This window comes from Garra rufa, chromosome 16 (assembly GCF_049309525.1).
Source record: "Garra rufa chromosome 16, GarRuf1.0, whole genome shotgun sequence".
NCBI classification, from domain to species: Eukaryota; Metazoa; Chordata; class Actinopteri; order Cypriniformes; family Cyprinidae; genus Garra; species Garra rufa.
In genome coordinates, this window is record NC_133376.1 from 23,724,010 (window position 1) to 23,748,021 (window position 24,012).

Below are 24,012 nucleotides of genomic sequence, written 5' to 3' on the forward strand. Positions count from 1 at the left end.
TATCACTTACCATTAAATAATTTTGATTATTATTTTATTACAGATTTAATATATTTTTAATATATTTTCTTCTTTAGTATGCTTATTATAATTTAAAATAATTTTATATTATTACAACCTCATCAGACCTGTTTCTAAAATATTTTAATACACAAATCAAATGTTTATTAAATAAAATGTGATAATTACATTTTAAAAGCTGGATTTTTTAAAGTCACAGGTTACAATAATGAGTGTTTGTTAAACAAAAGTAAAGAAAAATATTATAAATTATAAATATTTATAATAATAATAATAATAATAATAAAATATGCATTTTTCCTAAACATATAAACTAATAATAAAATAATTTATATTATTTTATTATTACGGTTTACTTAAATGTTACTTAAATTAAATGTTTAATACAAAGTATTTAATATATTTTCTTCTTTATTACGATCATTATTATTTATATAATTATTTTATTATTACAGTTTTCAATTAAAATAATTAAAAAAATATATTATATTCATTATATTCAAAATTATAATCATTTATTTTGATTAACTGATTTATTTTTTATGCTGTTCGCTTTATTTTAAAAATTCAATTTGATTTTACCCTATTGTTTCAGGTTTCTTGCTCAAACACAACTGCATGTCAAACTGACTTGAAACGCTTGCTCTCTGGCTTAACTTAGAGTGCATTTTGAAAGAATTTTTCAATAAGTAGCTGGATAGGGTGAAAAATTTAAATAAAATGATAATTATGTTGCTATTTAAGTTTCTGTCATTTTAGTATCAAATGGCAAGCGTTTCCTTGGGTAATAATGACCTGCTAAAAAGAATCTACGCTGCTTTAATTAAAAAGCAACTATAAAGGTGATAGGGAAGAAATTGTTGAATGAAGTCAAAAAGTACAAAAAGTATTCTCGTAGCTTCATAAAATTGAGCTTGAATCACTGATGGCACATGGACTTTTAACAATGTCCTTACTACCTTTGTGGGCCTTGAATGTGTCAGTTGTGCTGATGTCTACTGAGGGTCAAAAAGCTCTCTGATTTCATCAAAAATATCTTAATTTGTGTTCTGAAGATGAACAAAGGTCTTACGGGTTTGGATCAACATGAGGGTGAGTAACTAATGACAGAATTTTCATTTTGGGGGGAACTATCCCTTTAAAAACAACCTCTGGTGACCACATAGAAAGCTAAGGTCAGGGTTTAATGGCTGGTACTGAAGAATCTCAACTTACACTTTGTAGGCCACATCAAACACCAAAGAGGTGATAGGAATGAAGATCAGACCCATCCAGAAGACTCCTGAACTGAACATCATGTCCGCCTGGAAAACAGACACACACACACACACAGATGAGACAAAGCACCAAAGAGAATCTGCGACTGATTTCCAAACTTAACCAAACCATTTAGTTGGACTCTCACAAGATCAGTACTACAAAGAGCTTTGCTTTCAATCACCAATTTGACCAAAACTTAAAAGATGTGATCTAGTTAAGGGGGGCTGGAATGTGTCTCATCCTGGTACGTTTTAAATGGTGTGTGTGTGTGACAGATGAGAAGCCAGACAGACAAGAAGAGGTGAAATGACAGACAGATAAGAGAGGCAGTTGGCTAGAGTACTGATTCCAACTGGTAACTGCTAATGGTACTACCCAGATCACCTCTCTAAAAACCATGATCCCAAATGATGACCCTGACCTATCACAAAATGCCTGCTTCATATGATACATGGGAGACATGGGTAAGATGTGACCATATTTTTAAGAAGGGTCTGTCATTATACAGCTGTCTGTGCCTGTTCAACACACAGACACACACAAGAAATGACAAGGAAAATTACTTAAGAAATTAAAATATAAACAAATACATACAGTACCAGTTTTTACCAGCTTTTAAACATAAGATTTTTTCTTTTTTTTTTTTTAAAGAAGGCTCTTTTGCTCACCTGGCCAGCATTTATTTGATCCAAAGTACAGCAAAACAGTACAATTCTGATTCCAATTTAAAATAGTTTTTTATTTGAATATATTTTAAAATGTTATTTATGCTTACAATTTCAAAGCTGAATTTTTTGCGTCATTACTCTAGCCAAGATCCTTCATAAATAATTCTAATATTCGGATTTGTTGCTCAAAAACAGTATTAAACATTATTATTATTATTATTTTGAAAATATAGTAGAATTTTCAGGTTTATTTGATAGAAGAACAGCATTTCTGAAATCTGAAATTGAAAGCTTTGTAACATTATAAATGTCTTTATCATCTCTTTTGATCAATTTAAAGCACCCTTGCTAAACAAAAATATTCATTTCTATAATTAATAAATAAAAAATTATACTGACTCCATGATTTCAAATGGTATAGTGTATAATGTTACAAAAGCTTTTTATTTCAGATAAATGCTGATCTTTGGATCTTTCTATTCATCAAAAAATCATGAAAAAAATGTACTCAACTTAAATACTGATGATAAGAATAAGAATAAGAATAATAAAAATGTTTCTTGAACAGCTAATCAGCATATTAGAATGATTTCTGAAGAATCATGTGACAGTAATGATGCTGAAAACTTAGCTTTGATCACATGAAAAAAATTACATTTTAAAATATATTTAAAAAAGAAAAGAGTTTTTAAAATAGTAAAATATTTCTAAATTTTACTGTTTTTACTGTACTTTGGTTCAATTAAACTTTAACATTAAATAAAATCTAACATTAACAATAAACTTTAAAAATCTAACTGTTCAAAAACTTTTGACTGGTAGTGTAAACTAGCATAATTTTTTTTTTTTTTTTTTTTATGTATTAATTTTATTCAGCAAGGAGTCATTAAATTGCTCAAAAGTGTCAGTAAAGACATTCATAATGTTACAAAAGATTTTGTTCTTTTTCTATTAAAAGAATCCTGAAAAAACATCAGGCATTATAGTCTAATTCAAGACTAAATTCAAGTAAAAAAAAAAAAAAATATATATATATATATTTTATATAATGTGTTTGAGAATATGAAATGCATATGGAAAGTAAAGGAATTCTAACCACTGTAATCATTCCAAAGACACATACCCAAATAGTTAAAAGTGCCTAATGTATCTGCCAAACTATTTTAACCTGGGCTGAGATTAAGAAAAATGCTGCAAGCACCATTATTTGTATCATATTTTAAAATGGATGAACTCAGGTATGCATAAACAGCTCTATCTGTTATCACAGTCAAGATAACTGGATGTTACCACCAAAGACTCTTAGAAAGCACTGCATGGTACCAAGAGCAAAACTCAGACACATAAGTCTTCATTACTTTAATAAATCAGTTCATAACTGTAGCAGGATACAATTCCTGAAAATCCCAAATTGGAACAGAATAAACTTGTTATCTCAAAAATTTCCACAATCAAAACAAATGATTCCTAAACGAGAGCCAAAGCAAAGCCAGTATCAAAACATCCATCTGCCAAAATACACTCATTAATTAAATAAACAAGCAGCGAACAGATTCATCTGTTCTGAATTGGGTGATACTGAGGCAATCAGTGAGGTAATGATATTAAGGTCTTCAAAGACATCAGTCTTTCAGATAATTATAACAGTTTGAGAAAAGTGTCTGTCAAATGTAAGACACCTTAATCATAACAGTCCCATCCAAAGTAAAAAAGGGCGAAAGTCAGTGAGGAAATTGGAGAGAGACAGAGAAAAGGAGAAAGAAAAGGAGTAAAAGAAAGGGTGCTCTGTGGTTCCACAAGAAGGGATATTCTGGCGTGGGCTAGTGGGGTGTAAGATGCAGTCGTCTGCGCTTATCCTGTTTGCTTTGGCCCAGCTGCGTTGAAAATACCTGTCATTAAATGTCAAAGAGCACCGATCCGCCCCCTCGCAATGCCATTCAACATACATGCTTGCGCCACTTGTCTAAACTCAGCACTCTGAGACAAATCAACTTCCTGAAATCGAAACCGGTAAAGGTCCCAGCACAAAGCCAAGAGGCACACCTGCCATGCAGCAATCTACCAAAGGTTTCAGGTGTTCCCAAATTAGCTAATCTACTCACCATTACAGGAAAATAGACTTTGATGTCTAACAAAACATCAGGGAGGCAGGAAATCCCAAATGACTGGAAATCAAAATGGCTTCCTCCGCCCCTACTAATGTCATCTTTGACCCTGAATGAAACAAGTGTTCTGTATTGCCAAGAGGAATTAGAGAAAATTGTGCATGGGTGAAAAGATATTCATGCTGGGCTGAAATTCGACAGTCCCAGAGGTAACATGTAATTTTCTCTTTGATAATGGCAGTTTAATCATTTTCATTGGGGGCCAATGTACTGAACAATCAGACAGGGCCAGAGGGGCTCAAAGACATTAAGTATGAATAAAACCAGTGGTGGGAATGTTAAATTGGAGTCAATAACTGAAAAAGTACAATGTCAGACTTCATGAATGTTTCTTGCTAAGCTGTATGTTGTATAGTTGTTAATAAAGTCGCTACTCTTGGTAGAAGGCTACTTCTTTGGTTTCAAATCTTCTTTATTTTGACTAACAAGTGTCTCTGAACCACAACCTGTAAGTACGATTGATACGTTATGTGTACATTTTAAAGTGAGTGCTCAATTTTGATAATTCATTGTGAACCCACTATTCCCTAACAATGTGAGGATTAATGTACACTGTCTTTGTTCTAATGACTTTGTTTAATAATAAGGAATGAATCTTTTTGTTGTTGTTTCATCAGTAAGCACTCGGCTAATGTATCCATCATTATTGTTTTGTGAAGTGTTTATCAAGTAAACTTAACTGTGGGCATGATTCACTTGCATAAGAGTTAAACAAAATGTTTTTATGTCATTATTTTAAGAATTGATTTGAGCACTATATTATTGTTTTATGTAAAGGTGCAACAAGGTTGCCAGGTTGCATCAAAACCCACCCAATTGCTACTCAAAACTAGCCCAATCACGTTTATTAAAAATCGCATTCCGGGGTGTAAAATACGTGCTTTTTTGAGTTCTCCCGGTAAATTCGCATTTCACTGGCTCAATATGACGTTATTGGGGTCTCATCAACTTGCAGACACCAAAAACAGCCGTGGACTTGGCAACACAGATGGTAGTGCTCTAACTTGCTCAAGTACTCCTCTCTGTGCCAATCACAACAGACTTGGCCAACTGACCAATCAGAGCAGAGTAGCTTATGGAAGGGAGACATTACACAGACATTATGCTTAAAACTGCTTTGAACGAAGCATTTTTAAATCACTGACAAATGAATATGAATAAATGTATATTCGGAGAAAATTACAATGTTTTCTGATCTTTGATGCATTTGAGATGCTTTTAAACCTGTTGTAGACGACTCCAACACAATATTAGGACACTTTAAAAATCCATATGACCTGCACTTTAAAAACCAATAAATGGGATTACTTTGCTATGAACTGTACAATTTAAAATTACAACGTGAACTTACAGTTTCATACATTAAAGGGGACCTATTATGCCAAAATGACTTATATAACATTTAAAACTTTTTATAACGTTTGATCACAGTTGTGTGGCCGCAGTGTGTGAAAACAACCAGCCTATAAATGGAAATTGTCCACCAATTTATTATTTTTTTACAATCCCAATAAACACGAAATTCCAGATTTCTCCTTTCGTACACGTCATCGCAGGAAGAAATCCTGCCCATTTGTGACAATCTCTGACCTATTAGCATAGACACAGCCCTGTCTGAGAAGCAACAGTCTGCCATTACTGTTTTCTTGCTGTAGAGGCATTACAATTGTTGTGTTTTGGGATGCCCGAAAGAACAAAGGAGTCTCCATAGACTCCCTCCATCTGAGCCACTGAGGACACTGTGGTTAAATTTCATGTCCTGGAAAAAATCTGTTAAGTCCTCTATATGTTTGTGACTGCCTCACAAATGAGAGTCAGTTTAACGCTGTATTTTCACAAAGGTTGATTCTGCATCTGCCTGTTTTGACTGATGCTGTCTTTATATGTTACCAGAATGATCATAAATAGGAATGTGGTAGTTAAACCACATCACATCAATGTGATGTCTACTGCTTGAATCTGTCGAGCTCATAATCACAAGAGGGACTTAAAGTGTGTGATAGTATGTGATAGCACCATGAGACCAGATATGTCGTTATTTTTATCGCTCTATGCTCCCGGTCTGTTTAATTCATAAACATGCATTTATTATGCACAGTACAATTAGATGAATGACTTTAAAAACTGAATCTGGTTGAAGCATACAAGGCTGAACACTATTACCAAGAGTTTATGACATTTTCAGTGCATGAAATTGTTATATATTGTAAATATATTGTAATATTTTTTGCTGACTCTTGAAGCTCCACCCTCTTCTTTTGGCTCATACCCTAAAAGTGGCAAATTTAACAGGCTATACAAAATTATATGGCGGGTATTTTGAGCTAAAACTTCACATACACACTCTGAGGACATCAGAGACTAATTTTGCATCTTGTAGAAAGGGGCATAATAGGACACCTTTAAGTTTTTTTTAAACATCATTTCTACGGATAGTTCGGGAAAAAACACAATAAATCCAGCTGGCTTTTGGGAGCATACAGGCTCATAGGTGTATTTTTACGGCAGAATAATAAACCACTATGGTCTCGTCTTGGCTGGCAATCAAGGGTGTCCGCATCAACTGTTTAGACAGGACATCGACTCACTCGGTCTCTGCTGGACATGTTCTCAAACAAATACACACACATCATGCAACTTTCCTGCTGGAAAAACCCAGTTAAGCTAGTGGCCAGCCACCACCTTTCAAAAAACTGCTTCAATTAGTAGGACTTTGCATTTGTTTATGGTCCTAGATGGTGTACCAAAAGTCTAAAGCTGACTTTTCTAGTTAGACTCAAAAAATTAGCCTTTAAATACATGCAAAATATTAAGTATGCACATATTTGGAAAAGCAATTGTGCAAAGATATGCACACATTCACAAAGCATCCCATCTTTTGTCAAAAGCAATCAAAGCACTGAATGTGTTCTCCAGAGCTGGCATGTGTGTGGTTTGAAGGGCTCTTCACTAAAGCTAAACTAAAGTTACCACTGAATAGGGGGTTAGATGATCACATTACCGTATTGGATTTGGCCACATTGTACATGCAACTTGAACAAAACCTGATGCTAAATGGAAATCTGACAAAAAACAAACTCTGACACTGTAAACCACAATAAGTTGACATGTACACAGACCTTCATGCACAAACTGCAATTAATCAAAATTACTGTGTTGCTCTGTCAGAAGCACACACTAACGGACAATTTAAAATCTTCAATCGGGTCTTTCAAAACCTGAAAGCAAACGTTGACAGATTCTATTAGCGCTTAAAGCAGGCAAACTGAGTCTGAGTGTTTATCATTCAATCCCACGTGGTAACTTCCTCTGGTGATTGACAGGATGGATTAACTATGCCTGGGTGCACTAATCAGCAGTGCTGTGAAACAGCAGAGTTTGGCTGCTCATGCCTGCCAGTGATAATGTCGGCCCAAGAATGTTAATACCACCCATTGTGATGGTAAATATGAGATGAGAACAATTCAGACATGGTCATTCACCCTCGGCCTGGCCCTTTGGCTTTAGGGACTACATACTAATGCCTGAGCCAAGCCGACTTTATCCACAATCGCACACACTCGCAAGTCATGTGCAAGAAGAATAAAGAATGTTTTTGCCTTTTCTCCCAAAAAATAAATATTCCACTAGCAATTAATTCAAATATGCTTTTATTATAAGCCAAGTCAGTCACTCAAAAAGTCTAATGTCAACTTGTGTATATAAACAACCTAATTGTAAACGCTCTATCAAAGTTCCTCTAGTCAGTATGTGGTTTGAATGTGTATGTGTAGAGAGCATGGAGATTCAAAGTCCCAGTGGACCAGATGGTGAAATACAGCTGGAGACCAATCTAACGCCTGTTGTTTTTGAAAGAGAGAGAAAAATAGAGGGAGAAGAAAAGCGAGAGAGACATCTAATTCCAACAGGGCCTGCTAAAACAGCAATACTCAGTTGTGTTCGTCTTGAGGCATGAGGGATAGAGGTATTCGAAAGGCCTTCAAGTGTGCAGTTTGGAAAACACACACTATAATATCCCATGACCCCCATGTTTCACTCTTAGCATGAACATCTACAGTTAAAGTCAAAAGTTTACATACACCTCGCAGAATCTGCTAAATGTTAATTAGGTTACCAAAATAAGAGCGATCAAACAAATGCATGTTTTATTTATAAGTGCCCATAAATAAAGGTGGTACAAAAGCAGGGTACAAAAGTCTGAAACAACACTGAAAATCTGGGATTCACAATCTAATTTAGGCCAGATAATAAATAGCAACTTCTATGACTTACATTTTAGACTGTGTTCTATTTCAGGGTTACAAATCTAATAAGAAAATCTGTGGCATTGATCATGTGAACTCCTTTGTACAGATGATCAGATGCTCTTGCTTCCATTGAGCACAAGATGCTATTTGGATCTCAATTTATGCTGGAGAACATGATCATCAGGTTTTACACAAACTGCTGTCAATAAAGCAAAAGAGGAACAAACCTAATTTATAACATTTTAAAATTCATGGTAATTTAATTTTAAAATGTAATTTTTTCCCTGTGATCAAAGCTAAATTTTCAGCATCATCACATGATCCTTCAGAAATCATTCTAATATGCCGATTTGTTGTTCAAGAAACATTTTATTATTATTATTATTTAAAGCAGTCGAGTATAACGGTTTAGGACTCTTTAAATAGAAAGATCCAAAGATCAGCATTTATATAAAATAAAAAGCTTTTATAACATTATACACTACACCATTCAAAAGCTTAAATTCATTATACATTTTTTAGGGAAGAAATTATAGAAATGAATACTTCATTTAGCAATGAGGCTTGAGATTGATCAAAAGTGATGATAAAAACATTTATAAAGATTTCTATTTTAGAAAAATACTGTTCTTCTGAACTTTCTATTCATCAACGAAATCTGAAAAAAAATTCTAATCAGCTGTTTTCAACATCACAATTTTTTGAGCAGTAAATCAGGATTTTAGAATGATTTCTGAATAATCATGTGACTGGAGTAATGATGCTAAAAATTCAGCTTTGAAACCACAGGAAAAAATTACATTTTAAATATATATTCAAATAGAAAACAGTTATTTTAAATAGTAAAATATTTAAACATTTCACTGTTTTTGCTATTCTTTGGATCAAATAAATGCAAGCTTGGTGAGCAGAAGAGACTTCTTTAAAAAAAACATTAAAAATCTTACTGTTCAAAAACTTTTGACTGGTAGTGTAATTTGAAATGAAAAAGTAATTAAATTAAGATTATGATACATTTAGAATAAAACGCATGTATTATATACTGCAAATATGATAAAAACTGTAGTTTTCAGATTACTATATAATGAACTAAAATACTTGACTAAGATGTTGGACAGGAATTGCCTGACAGGTTCTGTTTAAAAAACGTTTGAAATAGAGCAGATTGCACACACACACACACACACACACACACACGCACGCACGCACGCACGCACGCACGCACGCACGCACGCACGCACACGCGCACGCGCGCACACGCGCACACGCGCACACACGCACACACGCACACACGCACACGCACACACACAGTTTCCAGCATGCAGTGTTACAAGAGCTGCAGTAGGCTGTAGTTTTATCTGCTGATAGAGAGAGTGAGGCTCTAAAGGTGAAATCTTGTACATCAAAGAGAGTGGAACAAGATGAATGGTCTGTCTCACACAGATACCAGGTGCACTTGAATAAAACAGACCTGTCTGCTGCATTCAATGGAAGAATGGTGAGGAATGCACCACAGAATGCTTTCAATGCGGCCACAGCTAACCGTTACATCACGCCTCTGAAATCTAAAGATCTTTTCTGCATCACTGTAGCGCTTGTTTTACCCGCTGTGACTTTCTTTAGAGTGTTATCTAAATTCTAGATGCCTTTGGATGCAGGACGTGATGCGCGTCTGTTCAAAGGTGCATTCGTGACATGACTGGCTGAATGTGTGTGTGTTTAACAGGTGTGTGAGATGAGGAGGGCTTTGTATTGGCAGGTGAGGTGATAGGTGGGTAATCGGCAGGCCCTTGATGTCGAACACAGTATCTCAAGTTGCCTGGAGTAGGACATGGTGTGATAAGACTGTCTGAACTAGTGTGGCAGACCACTAGATAAAAAGTATATTGCTAACATTAATTATTTGAGAGTGCATAGCAAATCAGCATCACTAATTGAACAGTTGTTTACAAAAGTAGCTGACTAGTCAATGTTTAGCTTATGTAAATGACTAAAATTGATAATGTCAATACATAATGTAATGTTTTTGACTTCTAGGATTTTTTAATAACAGCTGTCATAATTAATCAACCTCTCTTCAACATAACTGTTTTTAGTCACTTATTTGTATGGTGGGAAACAAAAATGTCTTAAAACACAATTAAACATTTAGATACTCTATTAGAAAAAAGAATTAGCTTGAGCTGTTACACAAACATGCAGTTAACCCATGCATGTGCTGAAGTTTGAGTAGCAAATATGGCAACAGAGCTCTCACAAAAGCTATAGAGAACCTATAAAAAAGAAATAACTGTGTTACTTTAAGGTAATATAAAGATTTCCAAGACATTAAATGTTCCTAAAAACATAGCTGGCAGCCTTATTCCTTAGTTTAAAATGCGTTGTACGAGAAAACCTTTGAGGGTGTTGAACAAAAAAGCACAATATCATAAAATGTTTGATCACTGAACTGAGGAAAAACCTGCACAGCCAAAAACGTACAAGATGACCCGAAGAAAAGGAGGAAAAACATTAAATACAGTGTATACAAGTATGGCCTTCATGTAATACTACCTTTGACCTAGAACAACAAAAAGGCCAACTTTAACATGTTAAAATTCATTTAGATAGACCTGTGGAGTTCTGAAAGAATGTTTTATGGAGTGATGTGACCAAACTGAAACTTTCTGGACTGTTGGATCAGCGGTATGTCTGGTACAAAAACTTATGAGCAGAAGAACATTATCTCCATCGTCAAATTGGAGGTGGGCCAGTACTGTTATGGGGGTGTTTTACTGTTGCAGGAAGTGGAAATCATGACTGTATGAAGGACATCATGGATTCTTTGAAGTATCAGGCCATTTTGGCAATAATTGTGATGCATTTGGTGCAAAGACTAAAGCTGACGATCAATGGACTTTCCTGCAGGACAATCATCCCAAAGTATACATCCAAATCTACTTATGCTTGTTTCAGAGATCAGTCATAGAATGTTCTTGAGTGGCCCGTTTAGTCTAAAGATTTAATTCTCACTGAAAATATTTGGTTAAATTTGAAGAAAGCAATGGCAAAGTGAAAACCAAAGCTGATCCGTGATAATTTGACATTTAGGGGTTGAATAATTTTGAACATGAACGTTAGGAGCCAATTCGATTTTTTTTTCATTAATTATCATATTACGTTCTCAGAATTACCCAAATTTGTATTAATACATTTCTCTAATAGTGTACTTATGCCTTTTATTGTATTGTTTTCACAAAATTTTGTTTTCTGCAGCAAAATGTCTTGCAGGTCAAAGGGGTTGAATAATTTTGATTGCAACTGTATAATAGGATGTGAAAAAAAACCTTTTGTGATGCAATTACGTGATTCACAACAAGTCGACACAGGCCTTAAAACTAAAGTAATCAACTAGTAGTTGTTTCTGAAAACTGTTCACTGTTTGAGTAAAAACTTAAAGGATTTGTTCACTTCCAGAATCAAAATTTCCTGATAATTTGCTCACCCCATGTTATCCAAGATGTCTTGTCTCATGTCTTTTGTTCTTCAATTAAAAAAAATTAATGCTTTTGAGTAAAACATTTCAGGTTTTTCCTCCATATAGTGGATTTCAATGGATATCAGTGGGTTGAAGGTCCAAACTGCAGTTTCAATGCAGCTTCAAAGAGCTCTACCTGATCCCAGGGAATTATGTAGCAAAATGAATGTTCATTTATCTAAAAAAAGCAAAAGATGTATATACTTTAGCCACAAATACTTGTCTTGCACTAGTTAAAACTATACAAATCACGTAATGGTCCAACTGTCTGGTCCATCTTATACCAACCTACAGGCAAAAACTTAAATCTGCTAAACCTGTAGCAAAGTGGACCAGCGAAACAGAGCAGGTTTTACAGGCATGTTTTGAATGTACTGATTGGAGTGTTTTTGAAGCTGCTGCCACTGATCTGGACGAGCTCACAGAGACTGTTACTTCATATATCAGTTTCTGTGAGGATTTATGCCTTCCTACGAGGACTCGCTTAACTTACAACGACAAGCCATGGTTCACTGCAAAACTCAGACAGCTCTGTCATGCCAAAGATGATGCTTATTGGAAAGGGGACAAAGTCTTGTATAAACAGGCCAAATACACACTGGAAAAGGAGATCAAAGTGGTAAAGAGAAATTATTCTGAAAAGATAAAGAACCAATTATATTCAAGTGACTCTTCATCAGTGTGGAAAGGTCTAAAACACATCACCAATTACAGAACAAGATACCATCCCCCAGCACTGTGCAGAATCAGCAACTGGCTTGTAGGTTTGAAAAAACACCATTTACACCTCCAACATCACCCCTCTCCCCCACTCCTGCAACTCCCATTCAAATCAGTGAAGATGAGGTGCGCCAGGTCTTCAAAAAGAACAAAAGAAGAAAGGCACCAGGCCCTGACGGTGTGACACCAACCTGTCTGAAAACCTTTGCTGATCAGCAGGCCCCCCATCTTCTCACAGATCTTCAATAAGTCTTTGGAGTTGTGTGAAGTCCCCGCCTCTCTGAAACGCTCGGAAATCATCCCCATTCCAAAAAAACCCAAAATAACAGGACTTAACGACTACAGACCTGTGGCGCTAACATCTGTCGTCATGAAGTCGTTTGAAAAACTGGTTCTGGCTTATCTGAAGGACATCACCGGACCCTTACTGGACCCCCTGCAGTTTGCTTATCGAGCAAACAGGTCTGTAGATGATGCATTGAACATGAGTCTACATTTCATACTGCTACATCTGGACAAACCAGGGACTTATGTGAGGATCCTGTTTGTAGACTTCAGTTCAGCCTTCAACACTATCATCCCAAACCTCCTCTCCCCACTGCTCTTCTCCCTGTATACTAATGACTGTACCTCCAAAGACCCCTCTGTCAAGCTCCTGAAGTTTTCAGACGACACCACACTTATCGGCCTCATTCAGGACGGTGACGAGTCTGCTTACAGACATGAGGTAAAAGAGCTGGCTGTCTGGTGCAGTCATAACCTGAAGCTCAACATGCTCAAAACTGTGGAGATGATCATGGACTTCAGGAAAACCCCCCCGCTCACCATCATGAACAGCACCGTAAACACAGCGGAGTCATTCACGTTCCTTGGCAACACCATCTTGCAGGACCTGAAGTGGGACATTCACATAGACTCCATTGCTAAAAAGGCCCAGCAGAGGCTGTACTTCCTCCGCCAGCTGAGGAAGCTCAACCTGCCACAGGAACTGCAGAAACAGTTTTACTCTGCCATTATTGAATCCGTCCTCTGCACTTCAATTACCATCTGGTTCAGCTCAGCTACCAATTCTGATCTCAGAAGACTACGTTGAATAGTCCAGACTGCTGAACGAATCATTGGTACAACCCTCCCTACCCTTCAAGATCTGTACTTATCCAGAGTACGAAAAAGGGCTGCCAAAATTACTCTGGACCCCTCACATCCAGCACACTCGCTTTTTGAACTGTTACCATCCGGTCAGCGCTACAGAGCACTGAGCACTAGAACGCCCAGACACAGAAACAGTTTCTTTCCTCAGGCAATCCATCTCATAAACACTTGATCGTGGAAAATACAACACTATACACTCTTTATTCATTTTTCAGTTATTTATTTAATGCACATACTTACTTCCATTCAAATGTCTTTGCTATTTTTGCACATTGTCTGTCTTGTATACTTGTATATTGTTCTTTTTATAATATGTATCGTCTTGTCACTGTCATTCTGTAGCACTGTGGAGCTTCTGTCACTAAAACAAATTCCTAGTATGTGTAAACATACCTGGCAATTAAGCTCATTCTGATTCTGATTCTGATTCTGGTAATGACAATGGAAAGGTCACAAGTGACGCAGGCGGATGTAACGACCCAGTGTTTAAGCGATCTGGGAAAGAAAGTCAAACGCGCAAGACAAGCATTTGTAGTTAATAAGGAACATACATTTTTACATTTTTAAGAAAATTATATATCGTTTCGCAAGATAAGACCCTTATTCCTCAGCTGAGATTGGGCATAGCCCTTTGAAGCTGCACTGAACCTGCAGTTTGGACCTTCAACCCGTTCAATCCCCATTGAATTCCACCAACTTTCTATTCATCAAACAATTCTGAAAAAAAGTCAAAATATAAACAATTCTAAATCAACACTCCTAATAATATGAAATGTTTTTGGGCACCAAATCAGCATATTAGAATGATTTCTGCAGGATCATGTGACAATGAAGACTGGAGTAATGCCTGTTGAAAATTCAGCTTTGCCATCACAGGAATAAATTAAAATGTTTGATTACATGTCAATTACATATTTTTGATCAAATAAATTAAACTACAGACTTCTTTTAAAAGCATTACAAAATCTTACCAACCAATAACATATTCATATGCTGTGGTATTTTCATTGTATTCAAGGCACTTCAAAAGAATACCTACCATGTTATTATTCTGAAGTGCCTTGGAGTACCTGGAAAATGTCAAAATAATGATGCACAACTGTAAGTGTGATATGTTCAAGTGCAATTAATTTAAATAGATTTAATGGTGTGGCATGTCTTTTAACTCTTTTGATCATAACCGTTTTTCCCTTTCTTAGCCCTTCAGGCAGCTGTGGCAGCAGTCAGAGATTGGTGTGAGGTGGCCCAGAGTTCAGGTGTGTTCAGGTGCGGTCTCGCTCAGGCGTCCCCGTGCTCTGATGTAGTGCCGTTGCTATGGTTCCCCTTGGCATTGGGTTACCCTGAGCCTCTGGGGTCTGATCTACTCTACTACCCTACATGTAGAGGGGAAAAAGCTGATAAAAGAGCCCACTTGACTGGCCATTCAGGATGGGTGTGCAGGACACACATGAGATGAACAGGCTACTGTTACACAACCCCAGATGCTGGGATAAAAACCTTGGATTGCTTTTGAGAGTATTTTCACAACCGCCAACAATGTGTGCGAACAGAGTGTTCTACTATTAGTCTCCAGACAGTGTATCAATAAATAGCAAAACAACAAAAATAAATGAGCTTGTATTATCTTTGATTAAAACCATACAAAACTAGTACACACACAAGTATATTATCTATCTGGAACCAGGACTCTGCTCACACAAGCAGTTGTAGATGTTTTTAAATTGCTCTTCTTCACAGGTGACACAAATAGGGCCTATTAGGCTCCATTAGGAGATTATGAGGTGAGAAAAGAGCAGAGACCTGTGGTGCCCCGAGGCCGTATGGAGGTGTAGAGTTTCCAGCCTCCTAATGAACACACACAAACTCTTAATGCTCAGATTATAGCAAAGATAGTCTCGAGCCCCAGGCGAGAAAAAGGGTGGTCTGTGTGTGTTTTATATCACCTGACACATCCAGAGCCCCAGGCATGAGGATGGGAAGTGTGTGTTTTTAGCTTAGTATAGTTTGAGAACAAATTTGCTGAAAAAAAGATGGCTAGGTGAAGGGGATGGTTCATAAAGTTACTTAAAAAGTTCATGAAATCTAAGTAAATAAATAAATAATTAATTAATTCCAAAAAAATTAAAATATAAACATAAAAAAAAAATGTTTTTAAATGTCTGATGCTCAGCAAGGCTGCATTTATTATCAAAACACTGAAAAACAGTAATTTGCAAAATATGATTACAATTTAGAGCATTAAAATTTTAAAATTTATTTTAATTCTCTGATGCAAAGCTGAATTTTTAGAAGCCATTGTTCCAGTCCCCAGTGTCACATGATCCTTCAGAAAGCATTCTATGGCTACGTTTACACTGCAGAAGAATACGATCCCAGCCATATCTAGTGAAACGACTGGTCATTTTCTAAAAAACAAAAATGTATATACTTTTTAACCACAAATGCTGATCCTTGGAAACATGTGACATAGATGGAAGTACCCACCCAGTGTTTACAAAGCGAGCGTGCAAAGAAAGTCAAACGCCCTTTACAAAAAAAGATAAAACAACGATGTCGGGTGATTTTGAACCAAAGTACACAGACGAAGAACTAACCACATGTGACCTTTCCAATGTGATTACGTAATGCATCACAGAGCTAGTGCAAGACGAGCATTTGTGGTTACAAAGCATATACATTTTTTATAAGATTTTAGAAATTGACTGTTTGTTTTGTTAAATAAGACCCTTATTCCTCGGCTGGGATCATGTGGAGCTGAAGAAAGAAAGACTTGAACATGTGGATGACATGGGGGTGATTAAATTATCAGGAGTGAACGAATCCTTTAACTCAGAAACTGTTTCTGTTGCTTGTACTGTATGTCTTACCTCTCCTGACATATCCGGGGCCAGAGGAATCAGAGGCCATAGTGAGGAATAGATGCCAAAGAAGACTACCCACAATCCAATGCTGCCCCAGATGGCAATGTGGCTGAACTATAAGCCAGAAAAGATTAGAGAAAACAGACAGTGAGTTGAGGAGAGACGTCATTCTGCTGATAATTCTGGCAGCCTGACAGTCAAACAGCACAAAACCTCATCTGAAAGATGTATTGTAATTTTAGACTAGTGACATACATAACAACAACCCTTAACACACATGAATTTTACATGAACACATGTTAAATCACAAGTGTGCACATATGGGAGTATGTTACACCCATGTGTTTTTGTTTAATCACATGATCATCAAGCATTTGAGGCTTGAAATTTGCACATGTGAAACATTGGAACCACATGTGAATGTTCCAAAACCACACAAGCAAGCATCATGTGATTTTGTGAAAATTATACTTGGAAAATACAGTGCAGTGAAAAAGACATTTTTAACATGCATGTGATCAAATTATATTATGTCTTAAATATATACAGTAGCATACACACACTAATAGTTAAAAATTTAGAATAATTAAGATTTGAATGTTTTTGAAAGACATTTCTTATGATCACCAAGGTTGCATTTATTTCAAAATATAGCAATAGTGTTGTAATAGGGTAAGAAATACTATTACAAATTAAAAGAACAGTTTTATATTTTCAAATGTATTTTGTAGCAGTCATTACCCCAGACTTCTGAATTATTACATTTAATTTTAAAAGTTATTTTTTTAAAAAGTCACCGCATTTTGATGAAATTGTAATAGTCGGGTTTACATATAAAGTTGCAAAATTAACTTTTGAATTGGAATAACGCATAAAACATTTGCAAATAAAGACAATTTCCAACCAACGAGTCAAAAAGAACAAAATCATCACTTTCTGATAAACTGGCACCAGATATCACTAGGAAAAGTAGGAGAAGCCACTGAAAATAATAATTTTCATCTATAATACATTACTTGCGCCTCAGACAAAAAAAAAACAAAACAAAAAAACACAAAAGTCACAATAAGTGCAGTCACTGCTTTCTGAGAGGCAATTATACAGAAATACTTTGATGACAGACTTTGCTCAGACATTTCAGAATGACCATAACATTTCAGATGCTGTGCAATAAGATCGGTCCGCTGGTTCGTGCCATAGCGCAGTCACATGACTTTCTCGCTGCGCATGGAGGAATTTATTTGCAAAATGCATTTCCATCTCCAATTATTTGCATTAAACCTTTTTTCACAAAATTTAAAAGCCACCTCAAGTGAGCATAACTTTTTTGTGAATTAAGAGATTTTTTTTTAAATATTGGCATTTCCATCACTCGTTTCTGATGCGATACTTCAAAATTCGCATAAAAACAGGGTGATAGAAACATAGCTACTGACATAACTGTTGATTACATTTTAAATGCTGAGTATTTGGCTTGTAAGCACCATAACAGTAGTACAATTTCTAAAAGTTATAGAATTTAAGCAACACTGCGCTATAATTGCATATGTGAATAAGTGCTTTGATTAGCGATGCAACCATGACATCATCTTTGAATGCTCTGAACTTTTCCATGACATCAGCGGCAGAAGAAAAGGGTAAACGGAGTGAGGGGGGGTGGAGGAGCGTGTTTCTACTGATAGAGGGACAATAAAGTCAAAAGGAAATGGGAGGACACAGTGAAATGGGAGAGAAAAGAGAGAGGGATGGAAAGAGTCATCCAAACGCTCACCATGGTCCAGGACGACGTCTCCAGCCCAGCCTTCAGACACACCGTGATCACCACAAACTGTGAGAGGGAGACAGGTTCTTATCTGAGATTGCATGTACACATAAACAGATTAGATTGTAAAGATGTAAGATCTAATGAGAGACAGGAACTTCCAAACAGTTTCTGTTTGAAGTGCAGTTTGAAACAGAGCAGATCAGCTTCATTTTCAATTCCGTGTTTAAAAAGTTGGCAAAAAAGGGAGCGAAAATCCTCAGCGAGGCCAGACTCGGCACAGAAGGAACATTACACAGCAGGACAACCGGGACAAAGTGTCAGGCGACGGGGAGGACACAGAGCCGCTTTGTGAGGATCTGAGGGCCCAAATGCACTTACTGTATAAACCATGTTGCCTAAGAGGAGATAGTCTGGTGTCTTTCCGTTTCCAAAGACGGTATCTGTGGGGAGAATCAACAAGAAGGCTTTTAGAGTGAAGGATCACATGCTAACACACACATGTACATGCAAACACAGGTCAGTGGGACACTTCTAGATATTCCATTAAGATGTTAAGCTTAAGAGGGCTCTAATGCTCACATTTAAACAGACAGGAATACCAGAAAAGCACTGTTTACATGGTTTACACACATTCTGTCATTAATTACTCACCCTCATGTTGTTCCAAACCCATTAAACCTTTGTTCATCTTCAAAACACAAATTAAGACATTTTTTTGAAATCCAAATGCTTTCTGACCCTGCATAGACAGCATCGCAACTACCATGTAGTAGGACATTGTACATTTTCATTAAAGTTTTTTTTTTTTTACTTTACGCACAAAAAGTATTCTCGTAGTTTCAGAAGATTAAGGTTGAACCACTGATGTCACATGAGGGTAAGTAATGACAGAATTTTCATTTTTGCGTAAAATATCCCTTTTATACAACGGCTTTGTAGTGCCACATTAAAATAAAAATAAAAAAGATTTGGAGATTAAAGTCATTATTTTAAGAATAAAGTCAAATTTACGAGAATAAAGTCAAAATATTACGAGAATAAGGTTGAAATTACGAGAATTAATTCGTAGCAATTAAAGTTATAATATTTTAAGAGCATATTCTGCGTGCAAATGGCCCAGATTGGGAGCACCAGAAGAAGTTGTCAGGCCACCGGAATGATACAATGTGTTATACTTGCAGGGACAGTATGCTTGGGAATAATATTTCACATCTTCGATTGCATTCATTAGGTCCATGTAGTGCGTCAGCCACCCAATTATAGCAATAAGCTTTGTGCTTTTTTTTGAAAGCAGAGACAAAGTCTCAAAATCTGTCAGTTTTATAGCAAAATACAAACAATGTGTCTTGCAATAATGTGTTTTTTAAGCTCTTTAATGTGGCAGGACAGATCACGGTATTCATAAGAATCAATCATCTTTTTGATTACAGGGAGAAATTTGTTTCATTAAATTATACTGTTTTCTTTGTGAAAATTCCACCACCTACTCTGCAAAAACTTCTGTGGCATCCACTATTTTATTCCTCACAGTATTTAATTAAAAACAAAAATAAAACGTTTGAAAGGTCAAAGTTGACTCTAACTCATCAACATGAGTTATACTGTTGCCTTTTCTGAGGTATATAAGTGACTATTCCCAAGCAGTTTCATTCAAGGTATAATACAGTAAATGATTGGAAATAATATTTAACGTCTTCTATTCATTATTTGTAGAGTGCCAGCCATCCAGTAATTGCAATAATTTTGTGCTTTGTTGCTTTTAATAAAACACAGCTCAGCTTTCAAATTCTGTCAGTTTTATCACTAAATACAAATTATAAATGTATTTTTTATAGAACTATATGGAAAATCAGAAGGAATAAAACAAAAAACACAAAAAAAGTATAGTCTAATTTAATGAAACAAATGTCTCACTGTAATCGGAAAGATGACTGATTCACATGCTGCTTAAACTGAGGCGAATACAGCGTTCTGTCAAGCCACATTAAAGAGCATAAGAACACATTATTATAATAGACATACTGTTTGTACATCACTATAAAACTGACAGATTTTGAAAGTTGAGACTTTGGAATATCTCCTGGTGCTCACAATCCGGGCAATTTGTAAGCACAAACGGATAGAATATACTCTCAAAATATTATAACTTTATTCTCGTAATTGCTACGAATTAATTCTCGTAATTTTGACTTTATTCTCAAAATATTTTACTTTATTTTTGAAACACTTTGACTTTATTCTCGTAGTTTTCACTTTATTCTTAAAATATTATGACTCTAATCTCATAATCTTATATTTTTTGACAGAGCGTAAACTGTATTTAATATTGAATATATACACTGAAATTGTAAAAATGTGTAAAGAGTGTAAAACATTCTCTAGAATGTCCTGTTAAGGTCAGAGTCATGGCCTAGATGAGCTCTGGTGCTCATGTGGGTTATACAAGTTCATATCTGACCTCTTTACAGATTTCTACCTTTTCTTCCCATTTCTCATGCTAAAGAAAGTGGCAAAAGGCCAAAAAAGCTTTTATGCCCGTTTAATCTACACCTACAAATTTGTAACAAACTTATCCTCCTCTTATGACACACCTGTGCTCCAATGGCCATATGAATAAAAGGTAACGGTGGGTGTAAAAGGAGCTGTTGACAGCTGTACAGAGTAGTTTGGAAAAGCGATCTCCCCAAATCATTGAGGATTAATTGACCGTAGAGACAATCTGGGTTTTCTTGACTTTACAGGATGATAGCTATTGGCTTGTACTAATTGCTTCAGCAAACATCTCTGATTAAATAGCAAAAGTTGCTTAAATGTGGGAAAGCCATACACAAAAAGTGCACACATGGCAGTGTGGTTTGGTGGAGGAGTATTAGTCATTCTACGATTGTAAGTGAGAGCGGATGATCCAAAACCATCAGCGCTCTGGCACGGCGAAACACAACGGACACCACATGTGGATCAGGAAGGTGTGTGTGTTTGAGTGTGTGTGTGTGGTGCTGACAGGCTGTCAGTCAGAGAGAGTCTCCAGTGCTTTGTTTAAAAAGCAGGTCTGATTCAGACTGTGTGGTCCTGCAGTCAGCCAGATATTTGTGCTGACACACACACACACACACACACACACACACACTTGACACACTCCTTTGTACATGCTTACACTTACACAAATACATGTAAAGTTCAACTTATAGACTATAGAGCAATTTATCAAATTACACCACAACGTTAACCTAAGAATGAAAATTGTTTCATAATTTACTGTCAAGCTAGAAAATGACAAAGAAACACCTAAAAAAGTGTGGGTAAGAAAAAGCCATTTTGCCGTTTTTACTCAAATTTGCAAACAGTTAGAAACCGTGATTTGTGAGTGAGTCATTTTGAGTTGAATCGTTTTTAATCCGTGGATCATGTTCACAAAACCTGTATGAATGTATGCATTTTTAAATCTAACTTTAATTGGAATAATCTGTTTACAATTATTACCAGTGAGGGATTACCACTGAATTATTAAATTAAAATTAGGCCAATTTAGTCACACAAAGACATCATATGGCTTAAGAAGATTTGGAATATACACTACCAGTCAAGGTACAGAAAAACTGTAAAATTTTGAAATATTTTTACTATTTAATTTTTTTTTGTATGGAAGCCTGTTTCCGCCACTGAGTAAAAAATAAAAAAGGTAATTGCGACTTTTTATCTCACAATTCAGTCCCTTTTTTTTTCTTGCAATTGCGAGTTTACATCTAGCAATTCTGACTTTTTTTCCTCAGAATTGCATCATATAAACTCGCCATTCTGACTTTTTTTCAGAACTGTGATATAAAAACACACAATTGCGAATTATAAAAACTGATCATGTGAGTTCATGTCACACAATTCTGACTCTGGCGAGTTTATATCATGCAATTGCGACTTAATTTCTCAGAATTGCGACTTTATATCGCGCAATTCTGACTTTATAACTCGCAATTGTGAGTTTATATCTCAGTTCTGAGAAAAAAAAAGTTGCAATAACCATTTTTTTATTTTTTATTCAGTGGCGGAAACGGGCTTCCATAGTTTTCTATGTGAATATTTTAAAATGTAATTTATTCCTGTGATTTCAAAGCTGAATTTTTAGCATCATTAATCCAGTCACATGATCTTTCAGAAATCATTCTAATATTCTAATTAGCTGCTGTTTAAAAAAAACATTATATTATTTTGAAAAGAGCGGAGTAGTTTGTTGAATGGAAAGTTCAAAAGTTCATTTATCTGAAATAGAATTATTTTGTAACTTTGTCAAATGTCTTTATCATCACTTCACTTTTGATCTATTTAAAGCTTTCTTCTTAAATAAAAGTATTAATTTCTATAAATTATTAAAAAAAAAGCTTTTTATTTCAGATAAATGCTGCTATTTGAGTCTTTATATTAATCCAAGAATCCTGAAAAAAAGTACTCAACTGTTTTAAATATCAATAATAATAAAATCAGCATATTAGAATGATTTCTGAAGGATCATGACACTAAAGACTGGAGTAATGATGCTGAAAAACGTAGCTTTGACCACAGGAATAAATTACATTTTAAAATATTTATAAATAGTTATTTTAAATAGTAAAAATCTTTCAAAATGTTACTGTTTTGGCTGTACTTTGGATCAAATAAATGCAGGCTTGGTGAGCAGAAGAGACTTCTTTCAACATTAAAAATCTTACTGTTCCAAAACTTTTGACTGGTAGTGTACTACACAAGCCGTATAGACTATTTTTATGATGCTTTTATGGTGCAACTATATATCTTTTGAAGCTTGACAGCCACAGTCCACATAGAAGATTGGAACTGCATGATTAATTACGACAGTTTTCACTTTTGCATGAACTATTGCTTTAAGTATGCGGAAATGGAGAAAAAGAGAGAGTGTGTGGACGTGTGCGTGTACATGAGTGAGCGATCTTGAGATATTCATGGTGGCCAAAGAGAAGCAATTAAGCTGAAGCGAGAGCAGACCCGTCTTTCAATATGACACCCACTGACCTCAAAAAACAAAACTAAAAGTAGTGTGAGAGAGCGTGTGTATGTGTGCTTACCGTGCTGGAAGGCCTTGAGGGGAAACCAGAAGAGGATGACTGAGTGAAACAGGCCGTTCAGACAATGAGCCCAGAAGACCTGCAGCAGAGTGGAGGAGGGGAGGAGGGAAAAAAAGAGAAGCATGAGAAAGACGATGGCCACCCTAACCCTGCCGCTGACCCCTGACCCGGGGCCTTTGTGCGTTCTCAGCGCTAGGCTAAGTGGAAGGTTTGTCAGGCCTCCCAGCTCAATGGCCACCCCGCTGACAGACACTTTGTATATCCTGTGAGTGAGGGGAGAGCAAGAAAGAGGGAGAGTGGAGGCTCTCCAACTATATGAGAGATGTCAGTAAGGGCTGTTTTTCCGCCATCCCTTCTCTTTTCCCTGCAGTTAGTTGCCTCATCGAATTTCCCCAATCGTTCCTTTGTGACTTGTGAAAAAAGCCCAAATCCTTCATGGATACTTTTAGTACAAACACAGACAAGTTTAAGAAATTAAGATGTATGAGTCTGTCGCTACAGTGCGTGGTTATTTGGGAGCATGGAAAAACTATCGCTTACACAGGTACGGCATGAAGTCTTTGA

General features: G+C 36.1%; 1 protein-coding gene across 1 annotated transcript in view; it reads right to left on the reverse strand.

Moving 5' to 3' along the window:
- Positions 1–24,012, reverse strand: part of atp8a1 (ATPase phospholipid transporting 8A1) — a 192,890-nt gene that overhangs the window by 8,371 nt on the left and 160,507 nt on the right. The window contains exons 30-34 of the mRNA XM_073820001.1: positions 23,449–23,527; positions 18,755–18,816; positions 18,383–18,439; positions 16,618–16,725; positions 1,237–1,325 (exon numbers count right to left, since the gene is read on the reverse strand). Of these exons, the coding sequence (XP_073676102.1) occupies positions 1,237–1,325; positions 16,618–16,725; positions 18,383–18,439; positions 18,755–18,816; positions 23,449–23,527 (395 nt within the window). The remainder of the gene's footprint in view (positions 1–1,236; positions 1,326–16,617; positions 16,726–18,382; positions 18,440–18,754; positions 18,817–23,448; positions 23,528–24,012) is intronic.